The 21,168-nt window shown below is 40.8% G+C and overlaps 1 protein-coding gene across 1 annotated transcript; it reads right to left on the reverse strand.

The window, feature by feature from the left end:
* Nucleotides 1-5,371: 5,371 nt before the first annotated feature.
* On the reverse strand, nucleotides 5,372-13,329 carry WFDC8 (WAP four-disulfide core domain 8). Its single transcript, XM_035005629.1, has 6 exons — nucleotides 13,304-13,329; nucleotides 12,973-13,082; nucleotides 9,997-10,137; nucleotides 8,618-8,785; nucleotides 6,462-6,602; nucleotides 5,372-5,511 (listed from the first exon to the last, which is right to left on the reverse strand). Exons 1-6 carry the CDS (start codon nucleotides 13,327-13,329, stop codon nucleotides 5,372-5,374), a joined length of 726 nt encoding a protein of 241 aa, XP_034861520.1.
* Nucleotides 13,330-21,168: the final 7,839 nt, after the last annotated feature.

Genomic DNA, 21,168 nt, shown 5'->3' on the forward strand with positions numbered 1-21,168 from the left:
AACCACTGGATGAGAAAGGTCAATATGTGGATGGCTCATAGTATGTATGATGAATGGGAAGATGAAGAATATGAAGAAGGATGGGTGGGGCTAGCATGGATATTTGGGTGAGTGAATGCATGAACATGGATGAGTGGGTCAACGGCTGGGGAAGAAGTGGATTAGATTGAACATAAGGATGGGTAGGTTAGTCATGGGATGAATGGGCCTATTGATGGAAACTCTTTGAATGAAAGGTAGGTGGATGGAGGGCAGATGGGCATAGAAATGTTTGAGAAGTATGTTGATGGGCATGAGAGAATGTGTGTGTGTGAAAGATGGATAAAGGCTGGATATAAAACAGGCAGCTGGATAGGTAGAAAGAAGATGGGTGAGAAGGGGAAGTGGATAGATATATGAGTGAACGAATGGTTGGAAAGACAGATAAATTTAAAGTTATGTTTATGCAGGCTAGGTGAGTGGATGGATGCATGAGTAAATGGATGGAATGATTGGTGGATAGGTGGGAGTGGGGTGGAAACATGAGTATATGAATGAAAACATTAATGAAAATTAAAGATATAAAAAGAATTATGTACAAAATAATGTATACCTCTCTAAAGTAATACATTTGAAAGTGGAGAGAAAATGGATGAATTTTAGCAACATATAAAAGACCAAAATTTACAGAAGAGGTAGAGAGCCTATACAGCTTATAAAATATGTACAAAGAAAACTAGTAAAATAAATATGTCATTATAGAAGAAAGCTTACCTAGAGTTTTTGGAGCGAAATTTTGTCTAGCCTTCAAGGAATAGAGGATATCATTAAAAGTATTATTATTGAAGATATTATTAAAAATATTACAGATCATAAGAGGTGCCTGGCTGGTTCAGTTGGTAGAGCATGCAACTTTTGATCTTGGGGTGTGAGTTCAAGCCCCATGTTGGATGTAGACTTTGCTTAAAATAAAATAAAAAATAAATTTTTAAAACTTAAAATATTACAGATCATAAGGAGAAAAAGTACATTTCCCAATTAGTTTTCCATGCTAGTTTGTTGAAACCTGTATGACTCAAATAGCAAAACATAGAAAAGTAATAGACCTATTTTTCTTTTGACCTTTGATGTGAAAATTCTGAACAAACTATTTGTTTAAAGAACCTTCAGTGTATTAATTCAAGTACACCCTCTATATGATTAAGGTCAATCCAGGAATGCAAGGATGGTTCAGTATATAAAAATTTAATAATATAAGCTCTTATACTAACAAATTAGAAGAGAAAAATCATTGCATGACTAGATGCTTAAAAGGTATTTGATAAAATTCCATGGTAACTTCCAATAGCAGTTGTAAATGGATAAAAAGAAAACAACCCAAGTGAGTAAAACCTATTTATTCCAAAGCCAAAACAAATGTCCTTTTATACAGGAAGAGACGTTGACTTTATTTAGTTTTTTTTAATTTAAATTCAATTAGCTAACATATAGTACATTATTAGTTTCAGATGTAGTGTTCAATAATTCATCATTTGCGTATAACAGCCAGTGCTCATCACATCACGTGCCCTCCTTAGTGGCCATCACCCAGTTGCCCCATCCACCCACACACCTCCCCTACCACAACCCTCAGTTTGTTTCCCAGAGTCAAGAGTCTCTCATGGTTTGTGTCCTTCTCTGATTTCTTCCCATTCAGTTTTCCCTCCCTTCCCCTATGATCCTCTGCACTGTTTCTTATATTCCACATATGAGTGAAACCATATGAAAATCTTCTTTCTCTGGTTGACTTATTTCACTTAGCATAATACCCGCCAATTCCATCCACGTAAATGTAAATGGTATGTATTCATCCCTTCTGATTGCTGAGTAATATTCCAGTGTATATATAAACCACATGTTCTTTATTCATCCATTTGTTGAAGGACATCTCGGCTCCTTCCAGTTTGGCTATTGTGGACATTGCTGCGATGAACACTGGGATACAGGTGTCCATTTGTTTCACTACATCTGTATCTTTGGGGTAAATACCCAGTAGTACAATTGCTGAGTCATAGGGTAGCTCTATTTTTAACTTCTTGAGCTCTATTTTTAACTTCTTCCATATTGTTTTCCAGAGTGGCTGTACCAGCTTGCATTCCCACCAACAGTGTAAGAAAGTTCCCCTTTCTCCACATCCTCGCCAACATTTGTTCTTCTCTGTCTTGTTAATTTTAGCCATTCAGACCGGTGTTAGGGGGTATCACATTGTGGTTTTGATTTGTATTTCCCTGATGACAAGTGATGTGGAGCATTTTTTTATGTGTCTGTTGGTCATTTGTATGTCTTCTTTGGAGAAGTGTCTGTTCATGTCTTCTGCCCATTTCTTGACTGGGTTATTTGTTTTAGGGTGTTGGGTTTGAGAAGTTCTTTATAGATCTTGGATACCAGCCCTTTATATGATATGCCATTTGCAAACATCTTCTCCCATTCCATAGGTTGCGTTTTAGTTTTGTTGACTGTTTCCTTTGCTATGCAGAAGTTTTTATCTTGATGAAATCCCAATAGTTCATTTTTGCTTTTGTTTCCTTTGCCTTTAGAGACATGTCTTGCAAGAGGTTGCTGTGACCAAGGTCAAAGAGGTTGCTGTGGCCAGGGTCGAAGAGGTTGCTGCTTGTGTTCTCCTCTAGGATTTTGCCTGTCTCACATTTAGGTCTTTCATCTATTTTGAGTTTATCTTTGTATATTGTGTAAGAGAATGGTCCAGTTTCATTCTTCTGCATGTGGTTGTCCAACTTTCCCAGCACCATTTATTGAAGAGACTGTCTTTTTTTCCATTGTGTATCCTTCCCTCCTTTGTCAAAGATTAGTTGACCATAGAGTTGATGGTCCATTTCTGGGTTTTCTATTCTGTTCCATTGATGTATGTGTCTGTTTTTGTGCCAATACCATGCTGTCTTGATGATCACAGCTTTGTAATATAGCTTGAAGTCAGACATTGTGATGCCCCCAACTTTGGTTTTCTTTTTCAACAGTCCCCTGGTGATTTGGGGTCTTTTCTGGTTCCAAACCAAATATGTTCTTAAAGTTGTCTGTATTTCCTTGTTGTTGGTTGTGATCTCTCCCCTTTCATTCATAATTTATTAATTTGGGTCCTTTCTCTTTTATTTTAGATATGTCTGGCTAGAGGTTTATTGATCTATTTAATTCTGTCAAAGAACCAGCTTCTAGTTTCATTAATCTGTTTCTACTGTTCTTCTGGCTTCTGTTTTATTGATTTCTGCTCTAATCTTTATTATTTCTCTTCTCCTACTTGGTTTAGGCTCTATTTGCTATTCTTTCTCCAATTCCTTTAGGTGTAAGGTTAGCTTGTGTATTTGAGATTTTTCTAATTTTTTGAGAGAGGCTTGTACTTCCCTCTTAGGACCACCTTTGCTGTATCCCAAAGGCTTCGAACAGATGTGTTTTCATTCTCATTGGTTTCCATGAACTTTTAAGTTCTTCTTTAATTTCCTGGTTGACCCATTCATTCTTTAGTAGGATGGTCTTTAACCTCCAAGTGTTTGAGTTCCTTCCAAATTTCCTCTTGTGATTGAGTTCAAGTTTCAAAGCATTGTGGTCTGAAAATATGCAGAGAATAATTCCAATCTTTTGGTGTTGGTTGAGACCTGACCTGTGACCCCAGTATGTGATCTATTTTGGAGAAAGTTCTATGTGCACTTGAAAAGAATGAGTATTCTATTGTTTTAAGATGGAATGTTCTGCATAGATCTGTGAAGTCCATCTGGTCCAGTGTGTCATTCAAAGCCCTTGTTTCTTTGTTAATCTTCTGTTTAGATTATCTGTCCATTGCTGTGAGTGGGGTGTTGAAGTCCCCTACTATTAATGTATTTTTATCAAAGTGTTTCTTTACTTTGGTTATTAATTGGTTTATATAATTGACAGCTCCCATGTTAGAGGCATAAATATTTACAATTGTTAGATCTTCTTGTTAGATAGACCCTTTTAGTATGATATAGTGTCCCTCTTCATATCTTACTACAATCTTACTACTTACTATTAGCTTAAAATCTAATTTTTCTGATATGAGATTTGCTACCCCAGCTTTCTTTTAAGGTCCATTAGCATGGAAAGCAGTTCTCTACCCCCTCACTTTCAGTCTGGAGGTGTCTTTAGGTCTAAAATGAGTCTCTTGCAGATAGCATATGGATGGGTCTTGCTTTTTTTTTTTATCCATTTGATACCCTATGTCTTTTGATTGGAGTATTTAGCCCATTTATATTCAGGGTAACTATTAAAAGATATGAATTTAGTGCCATTGTATTGCCTGTAAAGTCCCTGTGTCTGTTGATTGTCTCTCTTTCTGGTTTATGTTATTCTTCAGCTCTCTCTTCCCTTTCAAGATCCACTTTAATATTTCTTGCAGGGATGGCTTGGTGGTCAAATATTCTTTCCATTTCTGTCTGTCCTGGAAGCTCTTTATCTCTCCTTCCATTCTGAATGACAGCTTTGCTGGATAAAGTATTCATGGCTACATGTACCCTGAATATATCATGCCAGCCTGTTCTGGCCTGCCAGGTTTCTGTGGATAGGTCTGATGTTAGTCTGATATTCCTCCCTCTGTAGGTTAAAGCCATTTTTTTCAAGCCGCTTTCAGGATTTTCTCTTTGTCCCTGAATTTTGGAAGCTTCACAATTATATGTCAGGTTGTTGATTTATTTTTATTGATTTGGGGAGGGGTCCTCTCTACCTCTTGGACATGAATGCTTGTTTCCTTCCCCAGATTAGGGAAGTCTTCAGCTATGATTTGCTCAAATATGCCTTCTGGCCCTCCCTCTCTTCATCCTAAGGCACCCCAATAATTCTGACGTTGGTATGTTTCATGGCATCACTGATTTCTCAAAGCTTGTCTTCATGGGCTATTAGTTGTTTTACTCTCTTTTCCCCAACTTCCTTTCTTTCCATCAACCTGTCTTCTAGATCACTTACTCTCTCTTCTGCCTCATTTACCCTAGCTGTTAGAGCATCCAATTTAGACGGAGTCTCAGGTACAGCATTTTTAAATTCAGCTTGATTAGATCTTATTTGTGCACTAAGAGATTCTCTGATGAGATGCTGACTTTAAAATAAAGAACCAGACAAGGATAGATGTCATTGCCTTTATTTTCAACATTGTTTCAGAGGCTCTACATGATATAAAAAGACAAGGAAACAAAGTAAGTCACGAAATTGGAATAAGGAAGAGTCAAATTTCTCATCATTTTCAGAAGATATGATTATATATAAAATTTTGTTGTATATTGTTATACTTCATAAGACAATTTGGGAAGGTAGTTCGATAGAAGATAAAAATGATAGCTTTTTATTACGCTACTCATAAGTAACTACATCAATGATAATATTTTCCACTTACTATTCATTTTTGAGGTTCCAGGCACTTCAGTCCACAATGTGAACAGCACTTCTGTGACACTGGGCAGTCATGATCCTTCAGGCACTTGGGTCTATCAATCTTGGAACACACCATGGGCTTGCGTGGGCAGAAACCTGATTTGACTTTATGGGATAAAATAAGACATTTGACCTTGAAATACTTGATCATAGTTTGGGGAACTTGGGGAACCCTAAACAGGGTTTTCTTCTGACTAAGCCTCTTACCCTTCCCCCCAGAGTAACAAGAGAGTGCAGAAAGCAGAGTATCAACTTTCAGTGGCTAATAATTTGGGAAGTATCAAAAAGGCTTGCCATCTCTGACATAGACAATCTGATAGAATTCCTGCTGGCCCCCACAGAACTTAGGGATTTGGGTTATCTAATCCCAGAGTACCAGAGGTAGAAGAACTATTGAGAGCACCCAGAACTTCCTTGTTTTATAAGTTGTAGAAATTGAAGATCATGTAGGGGCAAGTGAGTTGTCTATGGCCATACAGAAAACAAGTAGAAGAGTTGAAGTCAGCTGAAAGGCTTTGGGTTCCTTCCCCCATACTATACTGTACCTCAAAACACTAACAATCCCTGGGACAAGACCATACTATCTCAGCACTACATGAGGAAATGAGCACTAGCCTCAGAGTCTACTGAGATCACTTCTGCCCACCAGCATTTTGCTACCCATCTTTTCCCCAGCATACCTTACAGGATATGAATATGCTCTACATATTGTGTAGACATAAGGGCTTATTAGGAATGTACCTAATGGTTATCATTCTTTTGTATGAATAAATGGATATTGTCACCTGTAAGGCAGTGAAGAATGAGACTCAGAATTAAATAAGTTCTCATGGAGAAAAATAGGGAGTGATAGTAGGCATGGTTGGCTTTGAAGACTAGTACAATAGTTTCCTGAAATCAAGAGGACAACACGAGAGCAGTGATTGGGCATTAAAGAAGGAAAAATTCCCAAGAGATATCTAAGGTCAACCAAAGGGGCATCCCATTCCATGGGACAACATGGCATGCTTAGCATATGCCCTGGAGACTTTGGGAGGTATATCCCCAATCCTCACCTGTCCAAGCCTTGGCACAAACAAAGCCACACATGGATTCACAACATTTGTCAGTTTGGGGGCAATCGGAGTCACTCTTACACGAAGCTGGACACACCATACGGTCCTTGAAAGGGAAGAGTGGGCACTGTCCATTCTTGACTAAAACAAGAGTAGATGTGAGTTCCCTCAAACCCTACCCCATCTCACACTCTTCAAATATCTCCTCCCCCTTTAAAACTAGTATCTCTTTCTGTGACTTGGTTCACTCTACCGTGACTACCTCTGGTAGGCTGTGGAGGAATGGAATGCCTCAGCATCTCATGCGATGTAAGAGAAAGAGAGTTGGGCTTGTTCTTTGAAGCTCCAGGTGAGAAGACGGCTCCCCGGATTGGGGCGGCAGCTGAAGATGTGGTAGCAAGTGGTCAGATTCTGGATCTATTTTTAAGATAGATCTAAAATGATTTCCTAGCTCAATGGGTGTGGATTGAGAATGTCGATGTTGATTCATCAAGGGTGATTTAGAAGTTGATTTCAATCAAGATGGGAAGAACTATGGACAGAGCAAGTTTGAGGTGGGAGAGCAAAGATGAGTGGTTCTGCTTTAGACAAGTGAAGTGTGAGGTGTTTGTGAGATCGAGATGAAGGAGTAGAGAATGCAGTTGGAGTTTGGGAGTCAAATTCAGACTGGAGCTACAACTATGTGGGTCACTAGGACATAGATGGTGTTGAAATCAATTCTTTAGGATTTTGTGCATGTTTCCTGTTGTCATTATTTGATTACAAATTCTATGAGGGCAGGAAGTATTTCTTTTCTTCTCTTATTCCTTCTCCTTCTACTTCTCTTTCTCCTTCTTCTCCTTCTCCTCCCTCTCCTTCTTCGTCAAGTCAGACTCTGTCAGAGTGTGCTGTGTTTGACTCTCAGAGCTATGGTTAGGTCCTTTCTTAGCCCCAAACATGAATTTCCCCCAATCCCACCCAAGCTCATTTCCCTGGCTTCTTCTTTTTGCTGCTTCTGAGAGTGAGCCAAGGTCTAATGCTTAGTGCCATGATTCCGTAAAGCCTCCCACAAAGGGCCAGACCACAAGACTGCCTTTGCTAGGGGCACCTGGGTGGCTCAGTTGTTGGGCGTCTGCCTTCGGCACAGGTCATGATCCCAGGGTCCTGGGATCGAGTCCCGCATCGGGCTCCCTGCTCCACGGGAAGCCTGCTTCTCCCTCTCCCATTCCCCCTGCTTGTGTTCCCTCTCTCGCTGTGTCTCTCTCTGTCAAATAAATAAATAAATTCTTTAAAAAAAAAAAAAAAGACTGCCTTTGCTATTCAGGCTCACTGGACTTACAGAATTAAAGTTCCAGATCTACCCCTGACCACTGTGAATTCTTGGGCAACTAACTTTACCTCTATGACTCTGTCTTCTTGTCTGTATTATGGAGGTGACGGTACACTATTCAGCCTGCTTCCCAGACTCTGAGATCAAAGTTCCAGTGCTGCCTTGTAAGTCACATAGTGCTGCATTTGAACATCAGTGGTCACCACCTGGAATGCTACCATTTAGCAAGCCCACACTACTGAACAGTCCCCATGTCAAACCCTTGTGTCCTGATCACATATAATCCACCAAAAACTCAGTGAGGTCTTTGCTGTTATTCCAGTATTACAGGGGAGGGAACTGAAACTAGGTGAAGTAATTTGCAGTAAATGGGGAAAGGAGAATTTTTATCTGGGTTATCTGGCACCTACTTCTGTAAGACACTATCTCCCAGTATCACTGATCCTTGTCATTATAGTAGGAATCAATCCACAGCCCTCACCTTCACCTAATCTTATTCTTCACTAACTCCATGCTCTACCCGTACAGGTTCTGGGGTTCCAGAACCTGATCTGTTTATGCTTCATACGTCGGTGAGTCCCCAGGTACTACTCAATAGATATGTGCACTATGTCATTTTTCTGGCACAACAACTCCATTAGGTAAATACTATTATTATCCCCCTTTTATAGACAAGAATACTGAAGTTCAGGGAAGCAGGCAACTGACCCAAAACCACCCATTCAGTGAATGACAGAGTTGACTTGAACCAAGACAGTTTGGCCTCAAAGCCTGAGCATATAACTGCGCTGGTATACTATTTCTGGGTTAGTCTAGTCCCTCTGATTGTCAGGGATATAAGTCTTACCAGCTGATGAGCAAGCCATTTTGCAGTTGGCGATGCTGATGAAGTTGTTGGCATTCCCATGGCAGCCTCCATAGATAAAGGGTTGGCAGGACTGATGTTTAAAGTCAAAATACCAGCGTAAGATATTAATGTTACACTGTCCTTTGTCAAAGGGTAGCATGCAGGGTTCTGAAGACAGGGAAGCAAAGAGGGGAGAAGATCAAGGGTAGGAAAAAAGAGAAAGGGTCAGGCTCTCAGCTTTTACCCTGTTCTTGGTATGACCACACAAGTCATAGAGAGAGCCACTGTCAATAAAAGTTCTAGCCTAGCTCTCCTACAAATATGGAACTGATCTTTCTTCTCTTAGGCCCTGAGCTTTGGTAGGGCAAGATTTGTTCAGCGACTATATCCAAAGTGCCTAACAAAGTGCCTGGCACATGGAACGAAACACGAAGAAAGAAAAACAGCAGTCTCTCATATCTGGAAGCTGATCTGATGCTCACAGCTAAGCCATGTCATTCCTTCTCAGATGGAAACAAGCCACAGGACATCCACATCAAACAGGGTTGCCTCTGGACCATCATAAAAGGAGACTAAAAAACAGTATTATGAAACCCACAAAATACCAAACACCTATGAGTGCTTTATCCTTCTCTACCCATTACGACTTTATCCTCAGTCTAGCCTGCCTTCTCTGTACATAAGATTCCCTGAGAGCATCATAAAATTGCCCCACTTTCCGACAACACCCAATGTAGAGCAAATCCACTCCCCCAAATTCCCCAATCAAAGCCTCAATCCTATAGTAGATTCTTTCCAACAGCTTCTTACTGAGATCCCTCAGGTTGTCTATGGTGAACATTCTCCCTCACTACAACGAGTAATAAATCCAACTTGTTCAACTACAGGTGTGTTCCTGATGGTCTTTGGCTAAAGGACATTAACAATAGATATCTGTTGAGTGAATGCATGCAAGTATATATACATAATGCAGAATTTCCTATTGTGAGATGCTCTATACTTTGAGTCGCCAGAAAACCTCTTTGAAGGCCAAAGAGTCCAAAGCCAAGCCCAGCATCTAAGCTGACTGAGGTTTGTATTTACCATAATGCCAACAATAGTCTCTTGACACTTAGTGAGCACTCAACAAGTATTTCTTATTTGTGAATGTTTGAATATTGGATCAAAGAAGACTATCATCAATATTTTCCAGTTGACATCCCCCATGCCTAGACTCATTGTTTGTACTTGAGGGCTGGGAATCTGATTAGAGAAAGAGAAAAGCATGAATCCTGACCTCTTTGCCCTACCATCCAAGGGAATCATTCAACCAGCTCTGGATGGAGCAGGAAGTAAGACACCTCAAAAAGCACCTGTGCCCTCAGCCTGGAAGCTACTACCTTGGAGTGGATCCATGCACTTTTTCCCACACCCGAATGAGCAGCACTTCATGTGTTTTAGGCACTGCAAATCAGTTGTGCAGAAGTCTGGAACTTCAGTCTCACAGATGACCCTCTCTCGGGGGCACACTCCTGGTTTCTCTGCAAGAAAGCAATGTCCAAATTCACATCCCTTGAGAGTTTCAGCTCTCCTCCCATTGCAAAGGTGAATAGTGACATTCTATCAGCCCTCTCTTCTATCTTCCATCCTCAGTTCTCCCTCTGCTTATATTTAGGGGCTGGGTCTGCCTCTCACCACTCATAGCTCATTTAGATTGATCTGAATCTGGAATCTGTGCTCAGGTCAGCTGAAAGGGAGCATCTCAGATTCCACAGCAGGGAATTAGATAGGGACCAAGAGCCTTACCTTAAGTTCAGGAGCTCCTCTCTCCTCTTGAAACTTAATATGTTAATGCCCAATTCCTCTGCCTCCAGAGTCTTAGTTGATAGGAGAAATTAATTAGTAAGGAGTGGTAGAAATATCATGGAAATAGGGGTATAGGAGTCATGAGGCCTGATTTGGATCCCCTGACTCCTTGTGAAATCAAGACCAACCTGAGTTCCACTATATAACTTCTTAGTTACCCCCTTTAGGGTAACAGAAATGGGCATCAGGAGGAGCAGTGTAAAACAGACTTCGTTTGGGAGCCTGACTCCAACACGACTAGCTAAATAATCTTGGCGGGGGAAATATTCCTTCTGAGTCCAACGTTTCCCATCTATAAAATGAGAATTACAATCTCTACCTTACGACCTGCTTCTAAGAATTAAGGGGGATGATGCCTTTAATGCATTCATCACAGTGCCTGGCACATGGGAAGAGCATGGCAAATATGGGTTTGCTTCCTCCCTTTTTAGGGCTAGACACAGCTTCCTAATTTCTGAGCTTGTGGGAGGCAGAATGCTAAAGTTGCATCCCCAAGATTCCTGTCCTCTGGTTACTGAATCAACATGAATTTAGGTGGGCTATGAGGGATTTCATAGATGGAATTAGAGCCCCAAGTTAATTGACCTTAAAATAGAGAGATTATCCGACTGGGCCAGACCTAAGCTGTTGAGTCCTTAAAAAGAAGAATTTTCCCCTTGACTAATAGAGAAGAGGTAAGAGAGATTTGAACCCAACATGCTATTAGGAGTTTTGAGGACAGAGAGAACTTAGTGTCCTGGATTGAAGGTGGCCTCTGGAAACAACTTCAGTGGTACAACTATAAGGACACGATTCTGCCACCGCCAGTGAGTGTCCATGAGAACCCTGGGTCCCAGATGGGGAATGCAGCTTTGGCTGCCACCCTGGATTCAGCCTGCGCAGAGAAACCTGACACACCACACCAGACTTCTGACCAGAGAGGCATGATCCTTTTGGAGACTACTGAATCTTGGAATTATAGAAGTTTAGAATTGGAAAGACCATACTGCTCATTAGTATCACCCTCCTAATTTCCCAGGTTAAAAAAAAATGAAGTCAGATGGGAAAATACAGTGAATGAGGGGTGGGTCTAGGACCTCCAATCCATGACTCACTCCAGAAGCCCTGAACACTGACCATTGAGACTTTTAGTACTTTCCAGCTATATTTCTTACCCTTCATACCACCCTTCATGCACTCTCCAAGGATGTCTGAGGCTAGGAAGAATTATGGTTCCTAATCTGTAGTGTACATTGAAAACACCTGTGCATCTTTTAGAAACTACAGACCATGGCCTGAATCAGAATCTCTAGAAAGTGAAGCCTAGGGGCTTAAATTTTTTTTCTCTCTCTCTTTTTTTAATTTAAATTCAATTAGCAAGGTATAGTACATCATTTAAAAGCACCTCTGGTGACATTGAAGCAGGCATTTGGGCACCATGATGTAGGCTGCTACTGGGGAACTACTGTTCTAGGTTTGGGCACAGAGAGAGTAAAGCAATTCAAATAGGGACACCTCCAAAGAGGTAAAAAGGCATAGAAATCTTGGAATTATAAAGACAAATGTCCCCTTGCTAGTGTAGACTCTAGTCAGTCTTGCCTCCCTTCTGCTCCTGAGGCATGTAAACCGTTTTTGGTTTAGCCATTGTAGCTCCTTGCCCTACTGTCAGCTTCAGCACTCAGTTACAATCTTCCTCCCTCCCAGTCAGCCCTCCTCAGCTACTTACCTTGTCTGTGCAGCCTCCTCCCCAAATGCACAAGCCCTGGGGGTTCCTCTGCAGCTACTGGGGATGGTCCCCGGAGTTTGGGTTTCAGCTCTCTCCTGTCATTACCTGACACACACTTCCTGCATCAATTTGCATGATGCTAACTGTGGTTCCCATGCCTCCCTCCAGACCTATTCTCACTTCCAAGCTAAGGCACATATCCAACCACCTGGGGAACATATGTCTGGGCCCCTCAAGAGAACTGTAAGCCCACATGTATAAATCAGAATTAGCTTCTCCCTATTCCTCAGCAGTACCTCCTTCTCTCTGCTCCCATCTTTGTATTTGGCATCAACAGGCCCCCAGGCTGTCTTGAGAACCCTGAGATTCACTCTTCCCTCTCCTTTACCCTAGCATCCTGTCAATCATGGACTTGGGCCAGTTCTACCTACCAATCTCTCTCCAAGCCCCATGGCTTACCCTCTTGGCCACCACTTGCGGGTCAGCCCCCAGCGTCATCCCAACTCTCTCCTCCACTTGTGCAACCGCCTCCTCACTGTCCTCTGCCCTCGGACTCTTGCCTAGTGACTGATTCACTTTAAAAAAATTAAACTTGGAAAAGACACATGTCAGGTAAAGCTAGGGAAATAATTTGGAGGGAACAGTTGAGGGAAGGATTTGAAGGGTCCAGGGTGGGTGAGTAGGGCTAGTTCTCTGAAGCCACAGAGGAAGTGATCTCATAAAACAGGAGTCCTTGCCTCCTGTCTGACCCTTAGTCCCAGGAAATCCTCCTAAGCAGGGGTAGTTGCAGCTTCTCTGAACCCACGTTTGACTCTCTTGATTGGCGATGAAGTGCTCTCCTCCATAGAGAGAGAGAGAAGCAGCAGGAGTGCTACATTTCTCCAGAAGAAGGTGGAACTATGGAGAGGAAGGTGCCTGTGTGGGATGAGAAGAGGCATGGGGTTTAGGTACAAGCCAGAGAGAAACACAGAGCATGTGCTGAAAACCATGAAGACAGCCCACCAGTTCTCTCACTTCACAGATGAGGAAACCAACCAAATTGTGCAGTGAGTGGTGAATGGGTTTGTCTGAGATCATGTGGAGAGTAGGGTAGGACCTTCAGACCCAGGCCCAGGACTCTCCCAGTGGCCCCATACTCTGCCACAGTACTGTCCCAAGACATTCGCCTATTGTCTTGCTCCTACATGAGAGGTCACATATGAATGATTACAGGGATTTGTCTGGAACAGTTGCAGGGTTGGTTTGCCCACTGTCATTCCCAGGGCAAGCCCAGACACAAGTGAACACCTTTTCCTTGCTCCACTGATGACAAGAAACTGATGGTATGAGATTTTCAAGAGGGCCTGGGCAGGTCCCACAGGGTCTTAGAGCCCCAGAAGCAAAAAAAAATCCCAGATGATCTTGAGTTAACAAAAGGATTCCTCAGATTCCTTCTGGTGTTATCCAAGCTTAGCTTCTGATACTTCCAGAGCACCCCATAAATGGATGACCCTCTCCTACTCATTCAACCCCCATTTCCACATGTCTCTTCCTGGTCCTTTTGTACTTTTTAATTTTGTGATGTGAAGAACTGATAATGCCTTGCGATGTTACCTCTCTCAGACTAAATGCTTTTTGAAAACAACAAGAGAGGGATGGAGGCAGAAAGGAAGGGAGACAGAGAACATTGTTATGCCCAGGAATGCACCTATGTTATTGGTGGAACTTCAGACAGTGGGAAAGGGGTACAGTCTTTTCCAGATCTCCTGAAACCATACTACGTGGCTGCTTAAGAGTAAAGACTTGTAGCAATTTATTCATTTTTGTCTCCAGAATTCTAATCCTGTATCCTCCCCGAATTTTACAACAGTGCCTAGACTGTTCAGTAATAACAATTATGGCCCCAAACCCAGTAACGCTGATTCTTCGAACTGGCTTTGTAACTTTTCACTGTAGCTGTATCTTGGAGCCTCAGTTTCCTCATCTGGAAAATGGAAACCATACAACCTTCCTGGCAGCTTTGCTGTCACTGTGAGGATTAGATGAAATCAGGTGAAGATTATTCATGAAGTGGCATGGAATGGTCAAAAACAGTGCTTGGAGTTGGACCTGAGTTCACGTCGTAGATCCCCCACTTACCAGCTACGTAGTCTTGGCTCAGCCACTGAACCTCAATGAGCCACAGTCTTTCTTCCTTTCCTTCCTTCCTTCCTTTCTTCCTTCCTTTCTCTTTCTTTTTTTTTTTCCTCTCTTTCTTTCTTTCAAGATTTTAATTTTAAGTAATCCCTACACCCAGTGTGGGGCTTGAACTCACAAGCACAAGATCAAGAGTTGTGTGCTCTTCCAACAGAGCCAGCCAGGCATCCCACACCTCCATTTTCCTTAAAGGAAATAATAACACATTTACTTCATAGACATGGGAATTAATGGAACTATTGTGGAAAGCATGGTGACTGGCATAATTAGTGCTTAATATATTTTAGTCAACAGACAAATAATCTACTGAATGCCAAAAAAATGTACCTATTACCTTTTTAGCTCTTGAATTTCCTGTAAAAAACTGTGTGTATCATTACTTCTGTCCCCCAAAAAGATTAGCCAAGGCTCTATGGTGTCTTAAATTCTTATATCAAATCACTCTTTTGGTTTGAAGTTTTATACCTATTAACCAAGTCTTGAGTATTAGTTGATCAGATTAGCCTGTAGTCAATTAGTAGGAAGCAGAGCTTCTGGGGTGGGGGTGCAAGGAAAGATGCAGATTGCCAAATATAATACAGGATATTCAGTGAGAATTTTTAGTTGAAGTATATCCCACAAAATATAAAGACCATAGTTACAGGAAAAATGATTCAGTGTTTATCTGACATTCAAATTTAGTTGGTCATCTTACATTTTTATTTCCTAAACCTGGTAACTTTAAAACAGAGTGAATTCATTCTGGGGGGGATTTGTTTGGGTAAGAGACTACAAAACATGGGTCCTGCCAGGAACATTCAAAAGAGGGTGGGGGACTTGCTCAGTGGCCCTGGGGACTGGGACAGACGTGGGAGGCATAGGCAAAGGTCCTGTAGGAAGAACAATGAGCCAGGAATGAAGAGACTGACTGAAGCCCTAGTTCTACCATTAATTCACCATGTGAATTTGGGCTACTTTTATCTCAGTCTACCCACTTGGAAAATGAGAAGATCAACTCAGTCAGTCCTGTCCATACTGCATACCCATACCCCAGAGGACACAGGAAGATCTTCCAGAGGGTACACAGGCAAAAACAGACTTGAGGACATGATATCCTGGTTCTTAAATTCCACATTTACTTTTTCCTGAAGTTGGTCTTCCTGAAAAAGAGCTTCCTGAAAAAGAGCTTCCTGAAAAAGAGCCTGCAGTCTGTGTTTTTCCTTTTCTAACTGTTTTTCAGAAAGTCCTGTGCTGCTTCCAAAAAAGGCAGGGATGGAAGCATATTTCTTTTTTTTTTTTTTTAAGATTTTGTTTATTTATTTGAGAGAGAGAGCGAGTACATGAGAGGGGGGAGGGTCAGAGGGAGAAGCAGACTCCCTGCCGAGCAGGGAGCCCGATGCGGGACTCGATGCGGGACTCGATCCCGGGACTCCAGGATCATGACCCGAGCCGAAGGCAGTCGCTTAACCAACTGAGCCACCCAGGCGCCCCTGGAAGCATATTTCTTATCTCTTATATGTGCCCAAAGGATAAAAACTGAGTTCCAAACAAAGGAACAATTTGAAAATGCATTTTCCTGGGGATGCTTCCCCAAGAACAAAGCAAAAAACAGGTGGGTAGGAAACACTAAGAGGTCAGTACCTTGTTTCATTCAGGTGACAAAGTCATAGTACATTGCTAAGCCTTTAGCTCCCACTTCTAGAGTTAGAAATCCCAAAAGCGATGGTACATATCTGCAGGGGTGTGTATTAAAACATTCATTTCAGTTGAAAAACGAAGTCCTTCTTTTTGTAGGAGAAAGTGGTCTGATTTGGCTAATTGAGGACTGACTCTGTCAATTAGTTGATTTGTTTAACATTTTCCATAAATACAGTGAGTTAAATCTGTGGCATCAAAAATTTTTTTAATGTACTTAAAGCATGCGATAAGATACAAGCATTTTATAAAATATATATTATCTCAGGTCTATCAAAGTTAATAGTATTCAAACTTTTCAACATTTACAGAGTGTATCAGATTAAATAAAGTGTCCAAATAAAAGAATAATGGGTATAATTAATAACATTATTGATCATTTGGCAAATTTGGAAAACTTTCCAGAAATTAAGAAAACCACTTGTGATTTGTGATCAGTATCCTAATAGGAAACAAATTCTTTTCAAGTATACAATTTCCAATCCCATGCCTTTATAAAAATTGAAAGGGGGTTTAATCAAGCTGTTTATTAATATTTAACTTAGATCATTGAAAATATTTTTTTTCTTATAGAGTGTTATGTGATTTGGGGCAATGTACTAGAAGTTCAAAGAACCAAGTGACATACCTATAACAAAACTCCTTTTTTTCCCCAGCACTTACTATCACTGAGAGATACATTACCTATAGAATTTTGTTTATCAATAAAATTTTGTTAATCAATAATTTCAATGTATTTACTTACATATCCATTATTATTATGTTATTTAAATAACAACTGGAATGAAAAATCAATCCATAAGAAAAACTTTTATTCCTAGAGTCTTATGGTCCCAGTAAATGAAAAATTAAAATTTCAATCTGTACACATTTTTATTGCATAGCAGTATGAAAAGGTCGTGATTGAAAGACTCTTGAACATAAGATTATATTGTATTAGATTAAGAGTCTGGGGGATAATAGGAATGGAAATATGAGTTCAAGAAGATGGAGAAGTGTTTTAAAATGTCCAACTTTTAGGGCGCCTGGGTGGCTCAGTTGGTTAAGCGACTGCCTTCGGCTTAGGTCATGATCCTGGAGTCCCGGGATCGAGTCCCGCATCGGGCTCCCTGCTTGGCAGGGAGTCTGCTTCTCCCTCTGACCCTCTTCCCTCTCATGCTCTCTGTCTCTCATTCTCTCTGTCTCAAAAAAAAAAAAAATCTTTAAAAAAAAAATGTCCAACTTTTAAAGAAATGCTTTCCATGTATTTTTTTAAACGGATGATTGTGTTGCAATACGTGCTGTCCTTAATATCCATCACCAGGCTAACCCATCCCCCTACTCCCCTCCTCTCTAAAACCCTCAGTTTGTTTCCCGGAGTCCATAGTCTCTCATAGTTCGTGTCCCCCTCTGATTTCCTTCCCTTCATTTTTCCCTTCCTTCTCCTAATGTCCTCTATGCTATTCCTTATGTTCCACATATAAGTGAAACCATATGATAATTGTCTTTCTTTCTTTGACTTACTTCACCTCGGATTGACTTTTAAAAGTTATGTAGCAGCTTTAACAATATTAACATTTACAACATGTTTGCATAACGCATTTGCGATTCCTTCATGTTGTTGTCTGTTGTCTGGACCTTCTAATTGCTGATTTAGGGTTCATCTTATGAATTACCATAAGTTGGTAATTCACTAGTTATGGACACTTGGGTTGGTTCCAGTTTGGGGGGATTATGAGTAAACCTCCTACAAAGATTTTCATACAGGTTTTTATATGACCATAAATGGTCATTTCTCTTGGGTAAATACCAGGGAGTAGGATTGCTGGTTTGTGATAAGTATATGTTTATAAGAAGCCGCCAAAATGTTTTCCAAAGTGGCTGTACCATTTTGCATTTCTACTAGTAATATATGAGAGTTCCACTTGCCTCACATACTTGCTAGCACTTAGGATTGTAAATGTATTATTTTAGTCATTCTAATGCATGCATAGTGGTACAATTGCAAGAAATTTTAAGAGATTAAAGTAATTTGCTTAAATTTCTGAGACCCTAAGAAACTAAGTCACTTAAAATGATGGCGGGATTTTTTCCTGTTTCCCAACTGTCCATTTGACAATGTTTCAAATCCAGTGGGTTCCTCAGTTCCTGAGCCTGGGTGGTCAGAATTTTCCCCAGAACCCCATCATAGAACCTACCTCTTTGCCCAGCTTCCCCACATGGCAGAGGTTGCTCTTTGCAGTAAACGGAGGAGCATTTTGCAATCAAAAGATCTACAGATGGTCAGGAGCTGGGGGAATAGTGTGAATTTCCAGGTTACAATTTTGGGAAACTACAGGTAAGGCCCCACTATGATTCTACTACATCCCATGACCCCTGCTGCTCCCTCCACTCCCACCCCACGCTGGGTGCACACTCAGCCTCAGGTCCTATTTCCATGGCTGAGAGCTCCTCCTTCACATTTTCCTCCTCCCAATGGCATGACATGTCTTCTGCTTGGCTACTCAACCAAGAATGTGCCTTTAGCCTCAGTCACTGGGCAGACCTTGAGGAGGACAATTAGCTCCATGGGTCTCTTTCATACACCTTGCCCTAAGCTTAGGCAGAGTAAGTAGATGCCTCCTCCTCCAAAGACATGACCTTCTACATAACTCCTATCCAGTGATCGACATTCTGATACTGAAACTCTCTAAGTGTGGTGTGCAGAGCACTGTATCTCTCCACTGTGTGTTGTTTAAATATCTTAATTCTTTCTAATTTTTTGTCTCTTTGACCTATCAGTAATACAGAAAGGTGTGTTGAGGGCTCTCACTACAAAGACTTCTCAATTTATGCCTGTAATTCCATCAATGTTTGTTTAATATATCTCGATTCTATTGATTTAGGTAAATAGAAAAAATTCCTGGTGAATTGAATCTTTTATCATTATACGGTGACCCCTTCTCTACCCCTAAAATAAACTCATCTTCTAGTTCTGTATTGCCTGATATTAATCTAACTATACCATCTCTTTTTTGTTTGCATTTGCCTCGACTTTGCCCCCTCATTTTGTTTTCAACCTTTCCATGCACTTGTGTTTTATTTTTCAAACAGTGTCAATCTACATTTTAAAAAAAAATCCAGTCTAGTAATCTTTACCAATTAATTGACATTTATGGGCTTTAGTGACATATTTGGGTTCATGTCTACAATCTTATTTTGAGCTTTCTATAATCTATCCTTATTACTTGCAGATTCTGTATTTGCAAATTTATTTTGTCAAACAAATCAATATCAAGAAAACAAATAACCTGATTAATAAATGGACAAGGACTTGAATAGAAATTTCTCAAAAGAAAACATATAAGTGGTCAACCAGTATATGAAAAGATGCTCAACATCACTGATCATCAGGGAAATGAAAACTAAAACTACAATGAGATATCACTTCACATCTTGTTAGAATGGCTATAAGATAACAAGTGTTGGCAAGGATGTGGAGAAAAGGGGACTCTTGTGTGTGTTTGGTGGGAGTTTAAATTGATGCAGTCACTACGGAAAACAGCCAGGAGGTTCCTCAAAAATCAGAAACAGAACTACCATATGATCCAGCAATCCCACTTATAGGTATACTATATCCAAAAGAAATGAAAGCAATATCTTGAAGAGATATCTGCACCCCCATGTTCACTGTAGCATTATTCATGATGGCCAAGATATGGAAACCATCTAAGTGCCAGTGGATGGGTGAATGGATAAAGAAAATGTGATATATATGAATATTATTCGCCTTAAAAAAAAATCCTGTCATTTGCAACAACATGGATGAATCTGGAGGATATTATGCTAAGTGAAAGAAGACAGACACCAAAAGGCAAATACTGCATGATCTCACTTACATGTGGAATCTCAAAAAGTTGAACTCATCGAAGCAGGGAGTAGAATAGTGATTGCCAGGGACTGGCGGGGAGGGGTGTGAAAGGGAAGATGTTGGTCAAAGGGGACAAGCCTCCAGTTATAACATGGGTAAGTTCTAGGGATCCAATGTGTAACATAGTGACTGTAATAATACTGTGTTGTGCACTTGAAATTTTCTAAGAGAGTAGATGTTAAGTGTTCTCACCACTCATAAAAAAAGAGGTGACTATGTGAGGTGCTGGAATTGTTAACTAGCTTGATTATGGTGATCATTTCACAATATGTACCTATATCAAAATTTATGATACCCATCTTCAATCTATATAATTTTTATTTGTCAATCTACCTCAAGAAAGCTGGGTGAAATTTTTTTTAAATACGAAGAAGGTTCCACTAGGTATTCAGAACTAGATTAACAGTATTCTGCCAGCATGTTAAAAATATATAACTACTGGATGGAACTGGAGGGTATTATGTTGAGTGAAATAAGTCAAAGAGAGAAAGACATGTATCATATGATCTCACTGATATGAGGAATTCTTTTTTTTTTTTTTTTGAGACAGAGAGAATGAGAGAGAGAGAGCACATGAGAGGGGGGAGGGTCAGAGGGAGAAGCAGGCTCCCCGCCGAGCAGGGAGCCCAATGTGGGACTCGATCCAGGGACTCCAGGATCATGACCTGAGCCGAAAGCAGTCGCTTAACCAACCAACCAGTCAGTTAACCAACTGAGCCACCCAGGCGCCCGATATGAGGAATTCTTAATTGCAGGAAATAAACTGAGGGTTGCTGGAGTGGGGGGCGGTGGGAGAGATGGGGTGACTGGGTGATAGACACTGGTGAGGGTATGTGCTCTGGTAAGCGCTGTGAATTGTGCAAGACTGTTGAATCTCAGATCTGTACCTCTGAAACAAATAATGCAATATATGTTAAGAAAAAAAAAAAAAGAAGAAGAAGAAGAAGGTAGCGGAAGGGGAAGAATGAAGGGGGGGAAATCGGAGGGGTAGACGAACCATGAGAGACGATGGACTCTGAAAAACAAACTGAGGGTTCTAGAGGGAAGGGGGGTGGGAGGATGGGTTAGCCTGGTGGTGGGTATTGAGGAGGGCACATTCTGCATGGAGCACTGGGTGTTATGCACAAACAATGAATCATGGAACACTTCATCTAAAACTAATGATGTAATGTATGGGGATTAACATAAGAATAAAATATATATATATATATATAACTACTGTCTTTAGGCTTTTGTGGCTGCTCTTGAAAAATCCTTGGTGAG

This window comes from Mirounga leonina, unplaced genomic scaffold, assembly GCF_011800145.1.
Source record: "Mirounga leonina isolate KUSES-001 unplaced genomic scaffold, KU_Mleo_1.0 Mir_150, whole genome shotgun sequence".
In the NCBI taxonomy this organism is placed as follows: domain Eukaryota; kingdom Metazoa; phylum Chordata; class Mammalia; order Carnivora; family Phocidae; genus Mirounga; species Mirounga leonina.

Bases quoted from the DNA above. Each gene is read 5' to 3' on its own strand.
- WFDC8 (XM_035005629.1), bottom strand. From the start codon at position 13,329: ATGTCTTGGGACAGTACTGTGGCAGA. The intron at 10,138-12,972 runs GTGGGTTCAGAG...GCTTTCTTGCAG, and splicing joins GCCAATCAAGAGAGTCAAAC to AGAAACCAGGAGTGTGCCCC. The intron at 5,512-6,461 runs GTGAGGATTGGG...TATCCCATAAAG, and splicing joins TTGTGCCAAGGCTTGGACAG to TCAAATCAGGTTTCTGCCCA.